The sequence below is a fragment of the Rhipicephalus microplus genome, chromosome 3, assembly GCF_043290135.1.
Source record: "Rhipicephalus microplus isolate Deutch F79 chromosome 3, USDA_Rmic, whole genome shotgun sequence".
Lineage (NCBI taxonomy): Eukaryota > Metazoa > Arthropoda > Arachnida > Ixodida > Ixodidae > Rhipicephalus > Rhipicephalus microplus.
The window spans coordinates 49,085,467-49,102,953 of record NC_134702.1 but is presented as its reverse complement, the minus strand read 5'-3'; the positions used below and the strand labels follow the sequence as shown (position 1 = coordinate 49,102,953).

At 45.2% G+C, this 17,487-nt stretch overlaps 2 protein-coding genes across 5 annotated transcripts in view; one reads left to right on the top strand and one right to left on the bottom strand.

Moving 5' to 3' along the window:
- The window catches only part of LOC142803719 (carbonic anhydrase 1-like), a 121,939-nt gene that overhangs the window by 23,369 nt on the left and 81,083 nt on the right, over window positions 1-17,487 (top strand). The window lies entirely within an intron of this gene.
- Window positions 2,496-17,487, bottom strand: part of LOC119175260 (cytospin-A) — a 48,254-nt gene continuing 33,262 nt past the window's right edge. The window contains exons 7-10 of one of the 2 annotated variants that reach the window (XM_037426380.2): window positions 7,325-7,391; window positions 6,723-6,819; window positions 5,373-5,524; window positions 2,496-2,928 (exon numbers count right to left, since the gene is read on the bottom strand). In XM_037426380.2, coding sequence (XP_037282277.1) covers window positions 2,805-2,928; window positions 5,373-5,524; window positions 6,723-6,819; window positions 7,325-7,391 — 440 coding nt within the window. In that variant the 3' untranslated portion in view covers window positions 2,496-2,804. Of the gene's footprint in view, window positions 2,929-5,372; window positions 5,525-6,722; window positions 6,820-7,324; window positions 7,392-12,624; window positions 13,533-14,702; window positions 14,931-17,487 lie in introns of those variants that run through there. The other variant, XM_037426381.2, reaches the window with a different exon arrangement.

Sequence of the window (17,487 nt, the reverse complement as noted above, 5' to 3'; positions counted from 1 at the left end):
CCTTTTTTATGTGAAACGAGCTAATTAGTCATTTCGAAAAAAAAATTATTGCTAGACATTATGTGAATATGAACAAGATCGTTTATATAACAATGCACCGCCCATTTCATGGCCGGTACCCCATGGTGGGTTGGCCGACCGACCAACGTATTACCTTGACAGTTGTAATTATGGTAATGTACACGTGCTACGTAACTCAGTTCACCGGATGGTCCCACCAATCCAACAAAGTACTAATTGACCTCGCATTGCATTCCCCGAATCTGCGAAGGGTAGACGGCGAGCTTATAATTATTAAGGTCCGTTAAAACGTTCCATCTTCCTTGAGATCAACTGAAATGACTTGCAAACGTTTCTCTCCTCGCCAGCTATACGGCAGCTGGAACATCACGCAGGATCATTGCACCTGCAGAGGAAGACCAATTCAAGCATGCAGCGGTACAGAACGGGAGACGTCAGAGGCAGTGGGAACCAAACACTACTGGCGTCGCGAAGCCTTGATCCACCTATGTCGCTACCGAATAAAGCAGGGACGAGTCGACAAACGGTAAAGCGTTGTTCGCGCAGGACACGAGGTGTACCTGTTGGTCCATTCGAAGACGCAACAGTTAATGATTCCGATAGACCACGTGCTAGCGGGCGTTCGAAGAGCGTTTGGTCCTGCTCGGCCCCTCAACGACTGTCTGCTTTGACGGCCACCCGGCGGCGCGCCAGTCGCAGTGCACGTAAAGCCCCTTTTAAGTGCACGAAGTGTATACTTGGAGTTCTCCCGTCGTGACAATCAAATATTACTAAAATCAAACAATCAAATATCACTAACCTCGGGTATATACCCTCAACCCCCTCACCCCCCACAAAAAAAGAGAAAAAAAAGCAACCTCTGAGGCATTCTTCAGAAGCTTCACAGGTTATACGTTTAAAATCCTTAACAGCATTTTATATTAGATGCGAAAGCATCTTATACTCGCGCCTTGTAGTGCGCCGTCCGCGCCGTCCGCGCCGTCCGCGCCGTCCGCACCGCTTCTCGAACATTCGACAGCTGACGCGCGAGCATGCGCCGTCGCGCCGTCGCCCACTCTTCCACCATCTGTGCATCCCTTCCTCCCCTACACACCGCGCGCGCTTCACTCCTCCACCATCTGTGCACCCTTCCTCCTCTACACACCGCGTTCGACATCTACAATTCTCCTGATTCTCCAGTGGACGCGCATGTGGCGTCGCGCTTCGAGAACATTCAACAGCAGACAGTGCATGCGCCGTCGAGCTGTATATATACTCAAGGTCGGCGCTCGCTCGCTCAGTTGCCGCTCGTCGGTTGGTTTGTACGGCGCGTCGACGTCCAAGGTCGCGGTGAAATGAATTCCAACGAATCCACAAACACAATGATCGACGTCCCTTCGACCAGCGCCGCCCTTTCGCATACGTGTGTACGTGTTCACTCATTTAACACCCCCTCCTACAACCACGTTAACCAATTTAGCCATCGACCCAAGTAAGTCGCAATTTAACACCGCATTTCACAACCACGTTAACCAATTTAGCCATAGACCCAAGTAAGTCGCACTTTAACACCCCGTTAACCAATTATATGCTCCGCATCCTCCTCAGTGTTCCCCCGAGGGAAGCTGCGGGCAATTTTTTTTTATTCGTACGACACTCAGTGAGTATCTGTCGGCTGGTCTTGTTTGTCTTCATAGTGTTTTTTTTATTCAGCTTACAAAAGATCTCACTATACAGCAAACGAGGGCGCGTTACAGAAAGCGTGAGGGTCATCATCAGTATGTTCTCGGGCGTATACAGGCTCTACTCGACAGCGAGCGCCGACACACCTGTATGTCACAGATGATGGTACAGCAGACACACAAAACCTCGCAGTAAAAGGGGACTCATAAAACAAGAGAATGTCAGTCTTCATTATGCCAACTGTCTGCCTAATCACAATCCACATTCGGGTCGCAATCCACGCTCACTTTTAAAGGGCTCTATCACGTCTACAGTGAAGGAATAAGTTTTGCGTGTATATACACGTGATAAAGAAGCCCGCAGCACTTACACGATCTAACGTCGCAGAAGGTAGGCATGTACGAACTATGCTGCGTTTGTTCCGATCCACGGGCCTTTTCGAAGGAGTGTAAATTGGAACGCCTTTCCTTCGTGTTGATCGTGACTTCTTTCTTTGCGTGATGTATGTAACTTTGCTTTCAAGCAGTGTAGCGTGATAAGCTACTTAGTTTTTTTCGTCCTCTCTTCTGTTTTCAACCTGTCCAGCTTAATTCAGTGAGACTGATAAACGTTGATCCAACTTGAAACATTGCAGCGAACGCAGGAGAAACTACATCATAAGCCACGGGCACAAGAAACGCTGCTGTTCATCGAGATATAACGCCTCTCTTCTCGGTATCGGCGAGTTCATGCTGCTCGATTTCAGCTACGAGTAGACAAGTCAAGGAATACCTACCGCTAGTCATTTCGCGTGTATTGCATTACAAACGTGCTTCTTCATTCAAGGTCCAGCCTGTATTTGTTGTTCATCAATACACTATCTGAATGCAAACATCGCAAGACAAGTACAAAAAGTCTCGTCCTTATACAAACAAGAAAAATGCCCATATCACGAGTGAAAAAGTCCATTCCTAAAAACACACCGACGTTTCCCATTGTCGAGGAAATGCGAGAGGCGTTGCGTGCACTCGTGAACGCGCAGTATTGCTTTCTTTTTCTTTCTTCACGATTGAAAAATACAACGATAAAAGTAAACGTTAAAGAGACTAGATATGTGCGAGTTGGCTCTCTACGACGGGTGATCAGTCCTTGTTGACGAGGTTGCGGTACAGGCTCTGCACGTAGGTGAAGACGCACTTCCAGTCGGGCTTCTTCATCAGCACCATGTCCTCCGTGTCGAGCAACGGTGAGATACCCGCTTGCTCCCTGGACAAAAAGCGGATGACGTCAGTGGGGTAACACGGGGCATCGCGATACACGGCGAGAATACATTGCCTCTTGCAAACAAATCCAGGTAGATTTGATGAAGGGTTTAGACATGTACTCGCAAACACGGAATTTTGTATTTCGCGTTCTTTGTTTATGTGCATTTCCGTTGGAGAGCAATAGAATGACATCAACTCGTATCTCCATGGGTAAGCCAGTACTAACTGACTACACGCTCTCTAACCAACCTCTTAAAGAAGTTAAGCAATACAAGTATCTTGGTGTCACTCTAACGAATAATTTAAGTTGGAATTCCCACATTAAACAAGTTTCTTCCGCAGCTTTCCGCAAATTATGCATGCTGAGGCACAAACTTAAGGATGCTCCTACGAAAGTGAAATTTTTAGCTTACCAATCCCTGATTCTCCTTAAATTAGAATATGCATGCGTTGCCTGGGATCCTTATACTAAAACTAACATTGATGCATTAGAAAAAATTCAGTGGAGGGCAGTCCGTTTCATTTATTCTCTATACAAGCCTGGTAGTTCTGTAACTAGTGTAATGCTTTCAAATGGTATCACATCTTTGCAGTCGAGACGCAGACTCTTACGTCTCAAATTTTTGTACCAACTTTCTAACCGTAAATTTGCTCTGAACCCTGACCCTTACCTCACACCACTAAGAACACGCCAGACTCGGCATTCACACGCACTTTCTTTAACACCATATTTTGCTCGTACTAACTTGTTCAAATTTTCCTTCTTTCCTCGCACCATTGAAGAGTGGAACGGTTTGCCTGCAAGCAGTTTACACTCTCCCGATCTTATTTACGCTGAAATTTGAAGTTGTTTTTCTAACTATTCCAACTATTTCCTCTTTTCCCTCTCCACTCTTTCCTTTTGTTGCTTTTGTATAAATATGTCACGCTTTCCACTTTTTACTCTCTTTATTTGTTGATGTTGTTTTGAAATGTGTATGACAACTGTATTATCTTGCCCCTCCTGCTTTGGCCTCTGGCCAGCAGTATTTGTAAAATAAATAAATAAGAGGCTTCGGCGAGTTCTGTAGTTTCATATCACTGGCTAGAGGGACAGCATGGACTAAAACAGAGTGCACTATGGTCTCTTTTTCTCTCTTAAAAGGACAGTGAAATCACCTGTCTTAAATCAAGTGAACAGAAGTGATTTCACTGTCGAGAAAGTATTGGGACCATGGCACTGCCCATCGCGATTTCGAAAGGCAACGGAAGCGCTGTTGCGTTGTCTCAAAGACACCGGCCTGTTTCATCGTTTGTGATGGTGAAACTGTTGCTCGTCGGCCCAGTAAGTGACCTTTTTTCTCCTCTTCAATAAGTTTCCTTTCCCCTCTCCCCTTCCTCAGTGCAGGGTAGCCTACCGGAGCTCAGCCCCGCTTAATCTCCCTGACTTTTTCCTTATGTTTTCTCTCTCTATTTTTAAGGGGACACTAAAGACAAATATTAAGCCGATATTTATTGCTGAAGTAGCAGTCCAGAAACCTTGTAGTGTTACTTTTGTGCCAAGGAAGAGCTTATTTTGAAATAAGATCGCGTTTTAGTGGTCCGCATCGCGTTAACACTCTTCAAATTACCCGCCTCAACTGGAAACTCGCGTCACTGTTGCCGTGTACAACGTTGCCCGGCTTTACTGCGCTGCCGCCAACACTAGTAGCAGCGGAACGAAAGAAGCGGGAGCCACAGCAGCAACAACGTTCGTCGAACAATTTCCTGTCATTGGCTCCGAGATGGCAGATGTGCTTAGTTCAACTGGGCCCCGCTAGATGGCACAGCTTGTGCAGTTTAACCAGGTGAAAATTGAACTTTTGAACCTTTCGCGACATTCCCGATAGTAACGTTCGGTTTTTTTTTCATGATTCAAACAGAAACGAACAAGCAGCATTTTATTACGTCTTTTAATGCACTGAAGGTCCTTTACTTAGTGCAGGTAGTTCGATTTCTAGTGATGAATTGTAGGCTGTAACTCGTGACATCATTGGGATCATTTTACGAATGTCCTATTTGTGGTGCATGTAACCTCGTGAATTTACATTAATTTCTTGGTACGTAGGTCGCTGCTGTTGAAAATATTGTCTTTTTAGATGTCACACATTCGTCTTTCACTCTGACTTAAATTGTTATTCGGCTTTAGTGTCCCTTTGATCTTTATCTCTCTTTGTACTCATTCTCTTGCGGCTCAGAGTTATTGCAGCTGAAGCCGGACAAACCGTGTTTTGTGAGCGAGGCCGAAAAAGAGGACTATGAAGGAGAGCCCCAAGAGAGGGCGTGCCGTTTCGTGGTGATGATAACTCTCTATCTACGACACACCTCGACCTTATATAACAGCTTCGCTGTAAAACAGCAGTGTGTTATCCCTACCGTATAACTGTCTATTGGGTAATAGGGACAAATTCGGACAAGCTCACGTACTCAGCCGTGCGGAAGGCGAGGTCGAAGTTGTGCCTGCGGTTCTTGGGCTCCAGCTGCTCGTAGTCGAAGGCGTCCGGGTAGAAGTGGTGGATGAGCGCGCAGAACGCCATGCCGTCGTTCCAGCTCGTCGAGAAGTTCTGGATGTCCACGTGCTGCGCGTCACACATGAATTAGGATACCATGTGACGATGTATCTTACGCATACCGCAGGTCGCTCTAGTTCTCCCGAATGTTCTCGCAGTACCTCTTTGATTTAACTTTGCTAGAGGATGCCGGCTGACTTATGAATGAGAACATCCTTCCTTCGTGCGAATGTGAGCGCGAAGGCCCAGTCGCCAACCTCTAGGGCAGCGTCATCTACAACAGTATTTTATCTTCACAGTAGATGCCTCAGCTATACCTAGCCCCGCCGCGGTGGTCTAGTGGCTAACGTACTTGGCTGCTGACCCGCAGGTCGCTGGATCGAATCCCGACTGCGGCGACTTCATTTTCGATGGAGGCGGTAATGCTGTAGGCTCCTGTACTCAGATTTGGGTGCACGTTAAGGAACCTCAGGTGGTCAAAATTTCCGGAGCCCTTCACTACGGCGTCTCTCATATTCATATGGTGGTTTTGGGACGATAAACGCCAATCATCATCATACGCTAAACCTATACATTGATGAACCGAGAGGCTACATTATCGTCGGTCATTTCGGGGTTCACGTGAGTCAAGCATTACAGCGCAGCGCGTGGCCCGGAATTCGCGAATAATTTTCAGTCCGCTGGAAATCGGTGGTTCTGTCGACAAATGGTGCCACAGCCATCTTGTATGCCGTATACAACCACGCCGTAAACACAGAGCTTACGGTCATTGTCTGATTTGAGCATCGGGAGCTCTGTAGTTACAGCGGCCGCCGCGGGACGCCACCATGCAGGTGCCCGCGCGCTTGCCTGAAATACCATTCAAATTTGAATCACATTGCGCGTTAGACGAAACGAAAACTGCTCAAGGACATGGCGTGCCGTGACGAAAGGACGTAGCTCCCTGCCTCATTGTCAAACCCACCTCCCCCAACTCCCAGTATCTTTAGGCGCGCTTACTGGTGCGAAAGGAACTTTGTAACTCTGCTTGTGCTTGACGAATAATTTTTTTTGTGCGGCGGTTGATTCATAGGGCAATAAACTCTTTCGGTGAAGCCCTTCGATGATCACTTGAATAAGTGTTGCAGAGCCTGTTCTATGCTGACCGACCAGTCAAAACCTGCGCATGCCAGTTAGTTCAGTCTGTTTTTTTTTTATTGAACGGTCATCTTCTGTCGGGCACAAGCCGTGTAGTACAAGAGCTCTCGTAGATGTTCCACCTTCTCACCTCGTATCCTTTGGTCTTGCTTTTACACCAGTTCAGCAGCATCTCCTTGATGTCGCTCGCACTTCGTGTAGTCCCTCCACGAACAGGAACGCTGAAGCTGCAATTACAAACATACACCGTCATTACATTGCTCTGTGAAGTCCCACAGCTTCACGTCATCGTCACAGAAGTGAACATGAAGCTGTTTAATACCGCATTATCTAGTTAGTTAACGACAGGTTCTGTGTGTGGCATTACAAGCTGCATTCACGGTGTTTCCGAAGGCAACTGCCGCTTTAGTATATTTAAACGTAAAAAGAGGAGACTTCTCATCTGGACATGGGTTAATTTTTAAACGACAAAAAATTTCCATAAGCGGTGAATTAGGCTATAAATGTAATATGGCAAGTGTCCGAAGAAAAAAAAGCGAAAAGAGAATAACACAAAAACTTATAGAGGACAAAACGTAATTTTTTTCGAAAAGCTTGCGCCAGCGAGAAGTGTTCCGGGGTTCATTCGAAAATAGAATGCGTCGATTTATAGAACGCGTGTTGAGCGAGTACGCATACTCCATCTACGGTTACATGCAATGAGAAATGTTTGAAGGCGCGCTTCATACCCACCTAGGCCTTGCCGGCTTGGTAGCCTGGTCCATTTGTTGGAACTTGGCGAAGGCATTCTTGGGAGTGTCTTGGAAAAGAGGGAGAAGTGGACATGATGTAATTTCCCTGACAAGCTCATTATCAACATCTTTCAACGAAAGAATGATCCATTTCTCTGACATCATTACATTATGTTCACTACTGTCATTATGTTATTACTGTAATGGGGTGGTCATATGCTTACTGTATTCATTATGTCTTTGTTTATTTGTTATGTTTCAAAGCTCATTTGTTGTTGTTTTCTAAATCCTTTGCATCTGCTACCGCATCGTGGTAAGGCCCAGTGAAAAGGTCTAAGCCCACACTCTGCCTTACTTCGCGTGTAAACCCTGTACACTGTTTGCCCCCCTCCACCCTCCCCCCCAAAAAAGAAAAGCAGAAAAGACTGTTGAAATCAAGGAGAGTACAGCTTCTAAGCTATGTGCCACCTTTTCTTTCGCAACTACTGCAATATATCTACCTAAATTTCATGAGACTGCGCTTGCATATATAGGTGCCACTATGCCTGTTGAATGTAGGGGCTACACTTAAAGGGGCCCTGGAACGCTTTTTTAAGTAACCACGGAATAAATTCCCTGGAAAAGCTTACTGCCTCGCGAATTCAACGCCGCAAAAATTTTAAGAATCCGTTCACTGCGAGTGGAGTTACAAAGGTTTTGTCGCACGCTGCAATTGCATTCTCTCTTCTCTCGTCCCGGCGAAAGGGCCACAGAAAAACGTCACGCGCACCTCGTGGCCTTGAGCACTTTTTCTCTTTTTTTTCTCCCCTTCGAATGCGCCGCTTTGTCGGTGTGATTGTGCGCGCACGCGTGGACAAGTCGCGGCCTCCCGCGGCTATCTCTGTAACGAGCGAGCGCGCCATGTTCGAATCGGCCAATGGCTGGATGGGTAATCCACGTGTGATTTTTGGGCATATTCCGCCATTTGTCGAGAAAATAGAAAACAATTTTTTTGCTGACTTTGGTAAATTATTGTGAATTCCAGGCCACGTGTTGTGCTATAATGGTTTGGCTCGCGTGTTGTCGGGAGCTAACTTCATTTAGTACAAGTGAGCGCATAATTCGTTCGCGTAATGCTACAGGGCAACATTACGGGTAAGAAATAATAAGCGTGACGCACGTAATTGAGAGAAAAGAAATCGAAGTGGCGAGCGAAGGAAAAGAAAATGAAACTTGATCGTTAAATCCACGGCATTTACGCGAACAAATGTTTTACGGAATGCTTTGGAGCTCTAACATTGCGAGTTTTTGTTCACATTGAGAGCCCCTACAGTGTGTAATAATGATTGATGGTGTTTAGTGTCCCGGAACCACGGAACACTTACGAGAGACGCCAACTCTCTTGCGGACTACTTCGTCCTTGTGTGTAATTTTTAATGCTTGATCCCCTACTATACCACTCATTTCCACGACACAAACTACCTACAACATTAGGAATTGAGTAATTTGCGTTCGTTGTTTATTGAACTAAAGAGAGCGGAAAATAATTACTTGGTTTTTTTTATAAAATGGCCGACGACGCACTTTTATTTCCGTCTTATTTTAGCGCACCTGAAATATTTTTAATCTTGGCCAAAGCCCGTTCTTGCGTATACTTATTGGTGGCACTTGTCTTGGTGACGCTCTCATTGCACCGCTGAGCATAACCACCAGTGTGCTGTGTGTGCGTATACGTGTCAGATGCAAGCAACAACCGTTTATTATGCGTGGCATACAGTGTGGTTATATATGCTACCAAAGAAGGACACTCTCTTGCTTTCAAACATAACAGCAGGAGTCATCTTTTTTTGAAAATACAAATGCTGACTTGTATTTTTTCCATAATAATGGTTTCCGCTTTAGATATATACGTTTCCCGTCTGAGGCTTTTGTAGTACACTGAGCGACCTTTTAAATGAAATATTAATAGTACGGTTCAGGAAGAAAGAGGTAAAAAAGAATAGCATGGCGATTCGGGTATATTTAAACGGCATCATTTTCGTAAGAACGTATGCAATTGTGTTTTTATTAGGAAAGGATTCACCGGCTCTGTGTGTCCTATAGAATGTAACATAAACGGAGGAAACAACCGTTGCAATGAAGTGAATATTTCACTCAAAACTGTTGGCAACTTCCGGCACACTTGCACTAAAATTCGGACATTTGGCAACGATATCGAATCGCAACTCGACTGTACTGAGTGGTAGTTTTATGCGCGTTGTAGAGTGCACCGCTATAAACGCACGTAAAGAAGGGAAATATACCGCACAGCTTAATTACGTTTCGTTGTATTGATTGTGCTCTCTTGGTGACTAAGCTCGCACCCGCGGGGTTGTGAGACGTGGTGTATTTACACACACGTTTTATTCATTTATCATCGCAAACTTACCCTCTAAGCATTTGTACTCTGAAGTCACAATTAAAAAAAAAAGCTGTCTATGAACTCTTCGTAACAGGGTTTTCTTCCCACTGCTGAGTTCCGAACTATAGTGAAGTAAACTTGTTTGCATAGCTCATCAATTTTGCCTCGTTTGGCTCTGTATATAACTCAGTTCTTTCGATGCGGGCACATGATCTTTTTTGGGTGACTCTAACTTTTGCAGTATACGGTGAAAGCAGTGGCTCTGCTCAATTAGTCGATATTGCTATTCACAAACTAGCAGAAATCTATGTACTTATTCATTAATTTTATTTAGCTAATCATTTCCCTGTACTGGCTGTACGTATAGCCACTCTAGTAATTTGCTTTGTTTCCCCATTGTAGCTGCATTAATATTGTTTAGTGCGTAGGTAACCAACAATACAACAATGCAGCTTAGACGTCCGTTTCTTGCACTTTCGGCTTTACGCTACGCTCAACAAGAGTAAGAAAGGAAACGGGCTTTAAGACGAGTAAAAAAAAAAAAAAACTCTGCTTCAAATTGATACTTGCAGTTTGATGTAGCATACGCAGGTATAACCATTATGAAGATTACTAATGGTTTACTCACTAACAGTGAGACCGCAAACATTACAGATTTTTTTTGTATCCACATAACTACCCACCCTCACCAGAAGCAAGTGAATACCGTGACATGGTCAAATTATGTCTCATTAGGGGCACTTTTCGGAGGCCTGTGATAGCCCCGAAGCCATTGTGTTTAGTATTGGACTTAGCCTCAATAATACGGCTTTTAACATACTTTAGGATGTAATAGAATAGTAAATACACTAAACAAAACCGTTTCTTTTATTCATGCCGTTTCAACAGCGCCTGGCATATTACGGCAGTAACAGGATGGAAACATCTAACATTTTCGTCGGTGGTGCTTAGCGGACGTGCCATCGTTCTCGCTCGAATTTTTACATATTGTCCTTCTTCCACTGACGATACAAATCCATCAGTGAGTAAAAAAAAATCCTCACAATACTACCATCGATTGTACATAACCTACATCACGTGATCTTCCCAACAGAATCGCTCACGTGGACGTCAACTTTACCTCTCTGAAGATATACCTTCTGGAGATTACCTTTCTGGATATACCTGGCGTATATTCTATCGACGCTCGCTTTTCACCTTTTGTGGGCCGTTTGCGCGTCCTTTATAAGTCATTCGAGGGTTCTTTATGAGCCCTCTGGGAGCCATTTTTATGGACAAGTTTGAGACTTCGGCGAGTTCTATGTGAGCCATCTGTGAAGCTTTCTTCGAACCATTTATGAACCGTCTATGGGTCCCCTACGTGTAATTACGTAACCAAGATTATTTTAGGTATTCGTCGTGCGAAATTAAATTCACGATTATCTTTACGATGGTTTCCGTGAGCTCACTGCGAACCCTTCGTCGGTGTTTCATCAGCCTTTCAGTGAGGTACGATGAGCACCCTGCAAATATACTAAATTTTTTTAAATATCAACTGAACTACTTACGAGATCGTTTTTGCATTTACACAAGTCATTCGTGTTCTCATTGCGAGCTCTTGCGACCGTTATGACGATTGGGGCGCCCGTAGCTGTGCGCGAAAGAGAGGAAAATTTCTGGTCATTTCGGGTGGCGATGATATGAAGATAACCAGAACACGGCGGCAGTCGACTTCACAGATCGACAACTGTAATCTCTGTAATATTTTCACGAATGAGTTTATATTATCTACAACTTGTCCTTGTAGCGAACGATATGCGAAATATTGTGACACATTAAAAAAGGAAAATTAAACAGGAGCCCACGCTAGCTGTCAAGAGCTGTAATTGGACGGGAAGCATCGAAATCAAGAAGCAGCGTTAACGCACAGCGGTCGACGCAGGACCGGGTTAGTGACGTCAAAAAAAAAAAATACAGGAAACCGCACACAGGCAGAGCGCGCAAAGAGACACCACGGCAATGTGAGAGCGAAGAAGAATAGCCAGCGGGGTTAGCGGGATGTTGTTGTATCTCGTCTGCGCAGGCGCAGGCGCCGTGCTTACCTGTGTGTGGGCAATCCGAAGGGCTTTCTCTTCGGACCGAGTTCGAGAGGACAGCTCGTGTAGAGGCACCTCTGCTGACCTTTCCACGGGCTTGGACTTCTGTGCGCTAAGCGTTTAAGAAAATGCTCGAAAGATAATCGTTTGGGACCTGCTCTAACGCAGCGATTGTTAATTTTCGCACATTCATCGTCGCCATTGGCGAAAATACAATCGTATCCATTAACACCACGTGAATCACGTCCTCTGTAAGATGTATGTTGATCTTAATGTCTTATCATCTCTCAAGAGCACGAACATCGTGCCTGAAATTTCTACTTCGTAGTTCACATTTATTATCCGTGTAGTATTGCGTCGTTCACTATTACTTTTCAAAGTTTTTTTCCTTCAGTTTTATCAGCAATCTATTCAAGTTACACGCATCACTCTTATTACCTTAGTCTCAGCTCACGTAGTAATTCGAGTGTGTCGGGTGAAGCATACGCTTCCAAAGCCTCCGTCTTATCCTTGAGAGAATCCTTGAGGATTTGCATAAGTTTTGCACAGGTTTTATGGCGTGAATAACTTGTTTCTCCAGGTAATTATGTACAGTCCTAGTCAAAAGTTCCAAGGCCACTCTTCCATAGAAGTCAATGGGAAAATGGCTTGGGAACTTTTGATATTTCTGTACATCACGCCTTCACCAGCATGAAGGGACAGCTGTATGATAAGTTATCTGGTGTAAACTTACCTAAACAGGGTTTGCGATGTTTCCCACCTATTTGTGCGCTCAATGTGCATCGTATGCGCAGCCGTTCAGTACGTAAAAAAAATCGCATGCGAAAAATAACGTTTTCTGCGATGTAAATTATCCCATATTTTTTTTATTGAGCTAAAATTTAAAAACAGCAATGTAAATATTATGACTGAACACTCAATAACTTATTATGTCGTCTCTGTCTACTCACGAAGCTCTCACTCCAGCTTGACAGATAATGTAGGTGTCTGATTTTTTTCTTTTTCACTCCAACAAAAGAATGTAAACAACAGTAGCAACAAAAAATGCAACAAGCAACAAAAATAACCGAGGTGCCACGCGAGCAATCTCAAAAGCCCCTGAGCGCCACCGCAATTGGATTGACTGACGTCAGTGTTCGCATTTTACGGCTGGACAGCCATTTGATGTCTGCGACCAGTCGTGAGAATCTGACCGGCCGTGACATAGACTGACGTGAGCCCAACGCTGAAGGCGCTCAGGGATTAGTGACAAAGCACGGCGTGACGGCCCCGATGCAACAGAAACATAACAGTCACACTTCGCGCACGTCGCTTGACCGTCCGTTCAGAAGCATGAAGCGTTCACAGCAGTTCGTACTTCGATGTTTCTTAGGCACGAGGGGGGTAATGAGATCTTGGCTAACCGGTCTGGAGGGTTGCGTGAGCACGTCGTTGTCGGTACGTCGTCGAACTACGGAGAGCGTTGCGCCTGCTGTGTGTTAAGACTTCGTCTGCGTTTTCGTCGAACTGTGAGCCGTAACCAATCGTCGGGGAGCGTCTGTCTTGCCGATTCGCGTAGCCCGCGTGAGGTGCGCTGACGGTGGTGACTCGAGGGAGAGGGCAAAGGGGGTGAGAGGGAGGTGAAAGGAGGTGTGGGGAGGGGCGCAGTTACCGGGCTCCCGCCCTCTGCTTCTGCGGCGTCTTGACTGCAGCTATGCCGCCCTTGAATCCCGTCGTGCAGCTGTACGGGTTTTCGAACGTCACGTCTTCGGGTACTGCGAGAGTAACCAGTGTCACGTGACGACCATTTCGAACATGCCGATTGGGAAGGGATGGGGGAAGGGAGAGAAAAAAAAGAAGATATCAAAACTTAGTACGTTTTGAGTAAAGCGACGAGACATTTTTTTTTATATTCGCGAAGGTCTGTAGGAGCTTCAAGCTCATTTCGTTTACGAAATGCCGTTTCAGTAAACGTTCTAGTCAAACCATGAAAAGTGTGGTTGTGGGAACGCACGTGATCATTACGCCGCGTGCCGTTCTTGACTGAGCGTGTTGTTTCCGAGTATTGAAAGCGATATGGAGGAACTGCTCGTTTTTAAGCTTATGTGCTGGTACAAAGTCGTTGGAAACCAAAACGGCACGCGTGACAGGCTCTTATGCCGCGAAGGACGCTCCAAGTGCAAAAAATGTGTGAACCTATTTAGCCTTCAGAACTCGCTATCAATTTATTACTACGAAAGAAGAGCGAGTTAGTTAAGCTATCCGTCGTTGTTCGTGGTGTGTCCGCCAGGCGACGCCTGAAGGCTACCTTCTCCAGTATAGGTATAGCCCGTAGCTGGGCCTCTACGCTACACAACCTTCCACACCGAACCTGGAGGAGCGGCCAGGAATCTTTGGGAGTGTGCCTTCCTCACAGTCCTTCTCTGTCTTCTCACTTCCACATATTGTGTGTTAGGTTTGGCTAAAGAGGCGCGAGGATTATGATGCGGATCAATTACGTCTAGGTATATGTGCCAGCAGATTGAGAAAATCGGGCAACCAAATGGAATAGCAGCCAGGCCCGTATCCAGTTTTTTTTTTGGGGGGGGGGGGGGGAAGCGTTAATGTGTAGAACGGCTAACTTTGGTTACCGGTGGTAAATGTAAATGTGCGTAACTACGTTGTTATCACACAAAAAGTTAAAGCATGAAAAAATTTTGGGTGTTGTCAAAACCCCCTGAACTCCCCCCTAGTTACGGCCCTAATAACAACAAACACGACTTTTTTTTTTTTTGTAAAGCGGGCTTTCTTACATTATTAGTATGTGTGCGGCAAAGCCACACTGCCGCGTTTATGCATAACCTATTATTTTCGCAACCTTGTTTGATGGTGTACTACCTTTACTCTGGTATATGCATCAACTTTAAGAACGTGCTTGCTCAGGTTAATGCGGAATCGGTGCGCACCTTGCAGGTTGTTGTACTCCTCGAGGCAGACGGTCTTGGGTCCGGCACCGCTGCGCGCCGCTATCTGGTAGGCGGCCAGGATGCGTCGCTTGCGCTCCTCGGCTTCGCGCTGCCTCTGCAGGATTCCGCGCTGCATGGCGTCCATCTCGGGCTCCTCGTCGCCAGTCAGCGACATCTGGCGCCACGCCGGGCCGCTGCCCGTCGACGGCGGCGGAGTCACCGGCACCGCTGGGGACGACCACCGCTACGGTTTACACCTGTGCTCCCCTTTGTTTCCCCTCCAACACGCCAAGCTTTACCATCTTTTTTCTTTATTACAGGCTTCGTATTACAGACTTTGTATGTCTCTGAACCTTTGATTGAAATGTACTAGTAGCATAATCTAATGTGACCTGCACGTCCCGCGAGAGAAGTGTGTGTCTAAAATTTCCGGCAATATATTGACGTCGTTGATATTGCTTTACGTATACTTGTTTGGGGTGTGCTTTGAATCTATCGTGTAGTATTTATTTTACCGTTGGTACTCGGCTGGTGTACAGAACGCTGCTGTTCGGCAAACTCGTTCAGTTGTTGTGCACAACCTCTCTGTCAATAAAGAATTGAAGTGTCTATAGGTGCAGCACAAAGCCGCAAAAGGGCAGAGACACAGCTGCGAGCGGCTCCTTTAGGTAATCTTCATGGAATGCATGTTTTGAGTGACGTTGCCTGGACTACGTGTTGTCTGTAAAAGAAGCCTAGTTTGAATGATGCAAATAGTTTTTTGGAATCGCTTAAATCGCCAGGGTAATTCGTGTGTGCGTATCTGGCCTATACGTTTCATCGTGCGTGTTTCTTACCTGGTAACATCAGCTAAACCGAGGCGCTAAATAAAGTAGCTGCTGCAATCTCAAATTGCGTGATTCACCAGCTTAATTATTATCTTGCATTTTTTAAAGTGGCACATGATATTTCGTTCACCTGGGGCTGATTTTTGAGCTTTGCACGTCCTATGACTTCAAGTTTTCTTTTATTTCGTGACCTCGTCACATAGTTTCAATATCGCATAATACTTTCATAATTTTTCATCGTTTGTTCGTTACTGAAAAAAAAACGCCCATGAATACCTCTCTGAGCTTGGAAATATTTTTTGAAATTATTACTTAATCTTATGTCAAAAACGCATTCGCGTTGGCCGGTTACCTGACGATCGTAGTTGTTAATTTCTTTCTACACTAAAACTATGACTACTGTAAAGGTATACTAGGCACTACGCATGATCACAAAACGAAAAAAACAAACAAACAGGTTCTTGAGTGTCAAAACGAGGCAGACGATGCACAGTCAAAACGGCGCGCATAAACCACGCATACAAAACAAGTGTACACAACAACCATGCGGGGTGATCATGCGAACGTGGTGTTCAGAAAAGAAAAGTCATGCTGGGAAAAAACAGTGAGGAATGACGACAGAGCTGTGCAGCGGCGCTTGCGTCGCTACAAGGACAAGCAAAGTTCTGGCGCGCTTCGTACCCACTGCGGCATCGGAAGTATACATTATCGTACGCGTATCTTGGGGGGCTAGAAAGTTTAGGGTCGCTCTTAAAAGAATTCTCATTCTTTATAGCATAGCATAGCAAAAGTGCTTTTTATTCGAATTTGCTGAAAAGTAGCATTAGTCGGCACGTAATACAACGGAAATTCACCAGACGTGGCACCAAAGTAATAGAGGAAAGAAGCTGCAATAAACAACAGACCAGTCGTTCAAAAAAGTGAAGATATTCAACAAAACTGGTATAGAGAGACGGTCTTGATAGCTGTTAGTAGTGAAAGAACAGAAGATTTCCCAAAACTATGGAGTCAACGTCTCAATGTTTGAAGTGATCTACGTCGGGGTAGCTTTGCGTTGTTTTATCGGAAAACTAGAGTTCAAAAACGTGTGTTTCCTCGTTGGTCCACTGGCCATCACACACGTCGACTCTCCGCTTGCTCGTAAAACCTTGTCATATTTTGGTGGGTATCAAGTGTTTTATATTTCGTCGAAGGCGTCGCCGTAATAGACAAGCGGGAATATTGACGCTAAGAAGTAAGATTACTTGATGATAGTTCCTAGTCTACTTGTCTTCGAGAATTATTTTTATCAATTAAGTTATTCTCGGGCAGATGAAAGAAAGACAGCTAGCATGATTAACAATATAACAAAAGTGTGGTAGGGCTTGCTTGTTTTGAAGCGAAGAGCAAGCGAAACACTTTCACGATTCTGCGAAGAATCGTGAAATCTGAGAAGAATCGCGTTTCACCTCCGACAACCCTGATTTTTGCAAGTCGATAAAACACAAAGTAAAACTTCAAAATGAACTGCTTTGTCGAGTTTTTATTGTTTTGCTTCCTCTTAAACTTGCCTACACCTGACGCCATTTACCTCTAGGGTAGGGCAGCGCCACTGATGAACCGAGTTAAATCTTGTTGCTTCAATTTAGCTTACGCGCTGAGCCAATCACTAAAAGTAACCATACAAGTATTATCGGGCTGAGGATGGCCACCCAGTCACGATTTGAAGTTCTTTTGCTACTCCGGAGGTCTGTTCTAAATCGCTTTGTCTGCCTTTACGAAGCTCAACTCAACAGAACGCTATTCCACCGCGTCAAACGCTGGTCAGCTAGCCTAGGCTTGATTGATCAGCGCCTGCCATCACAGTTACGATAGCAACAATGTGCCTCCAGTATAATGCTACGACAAAAAAAAAATTACTGATTTGTGCAAGCTTCAGTGTCGGAAGTACTTTTGATAGGTTCTCAGCCTACCGTGAT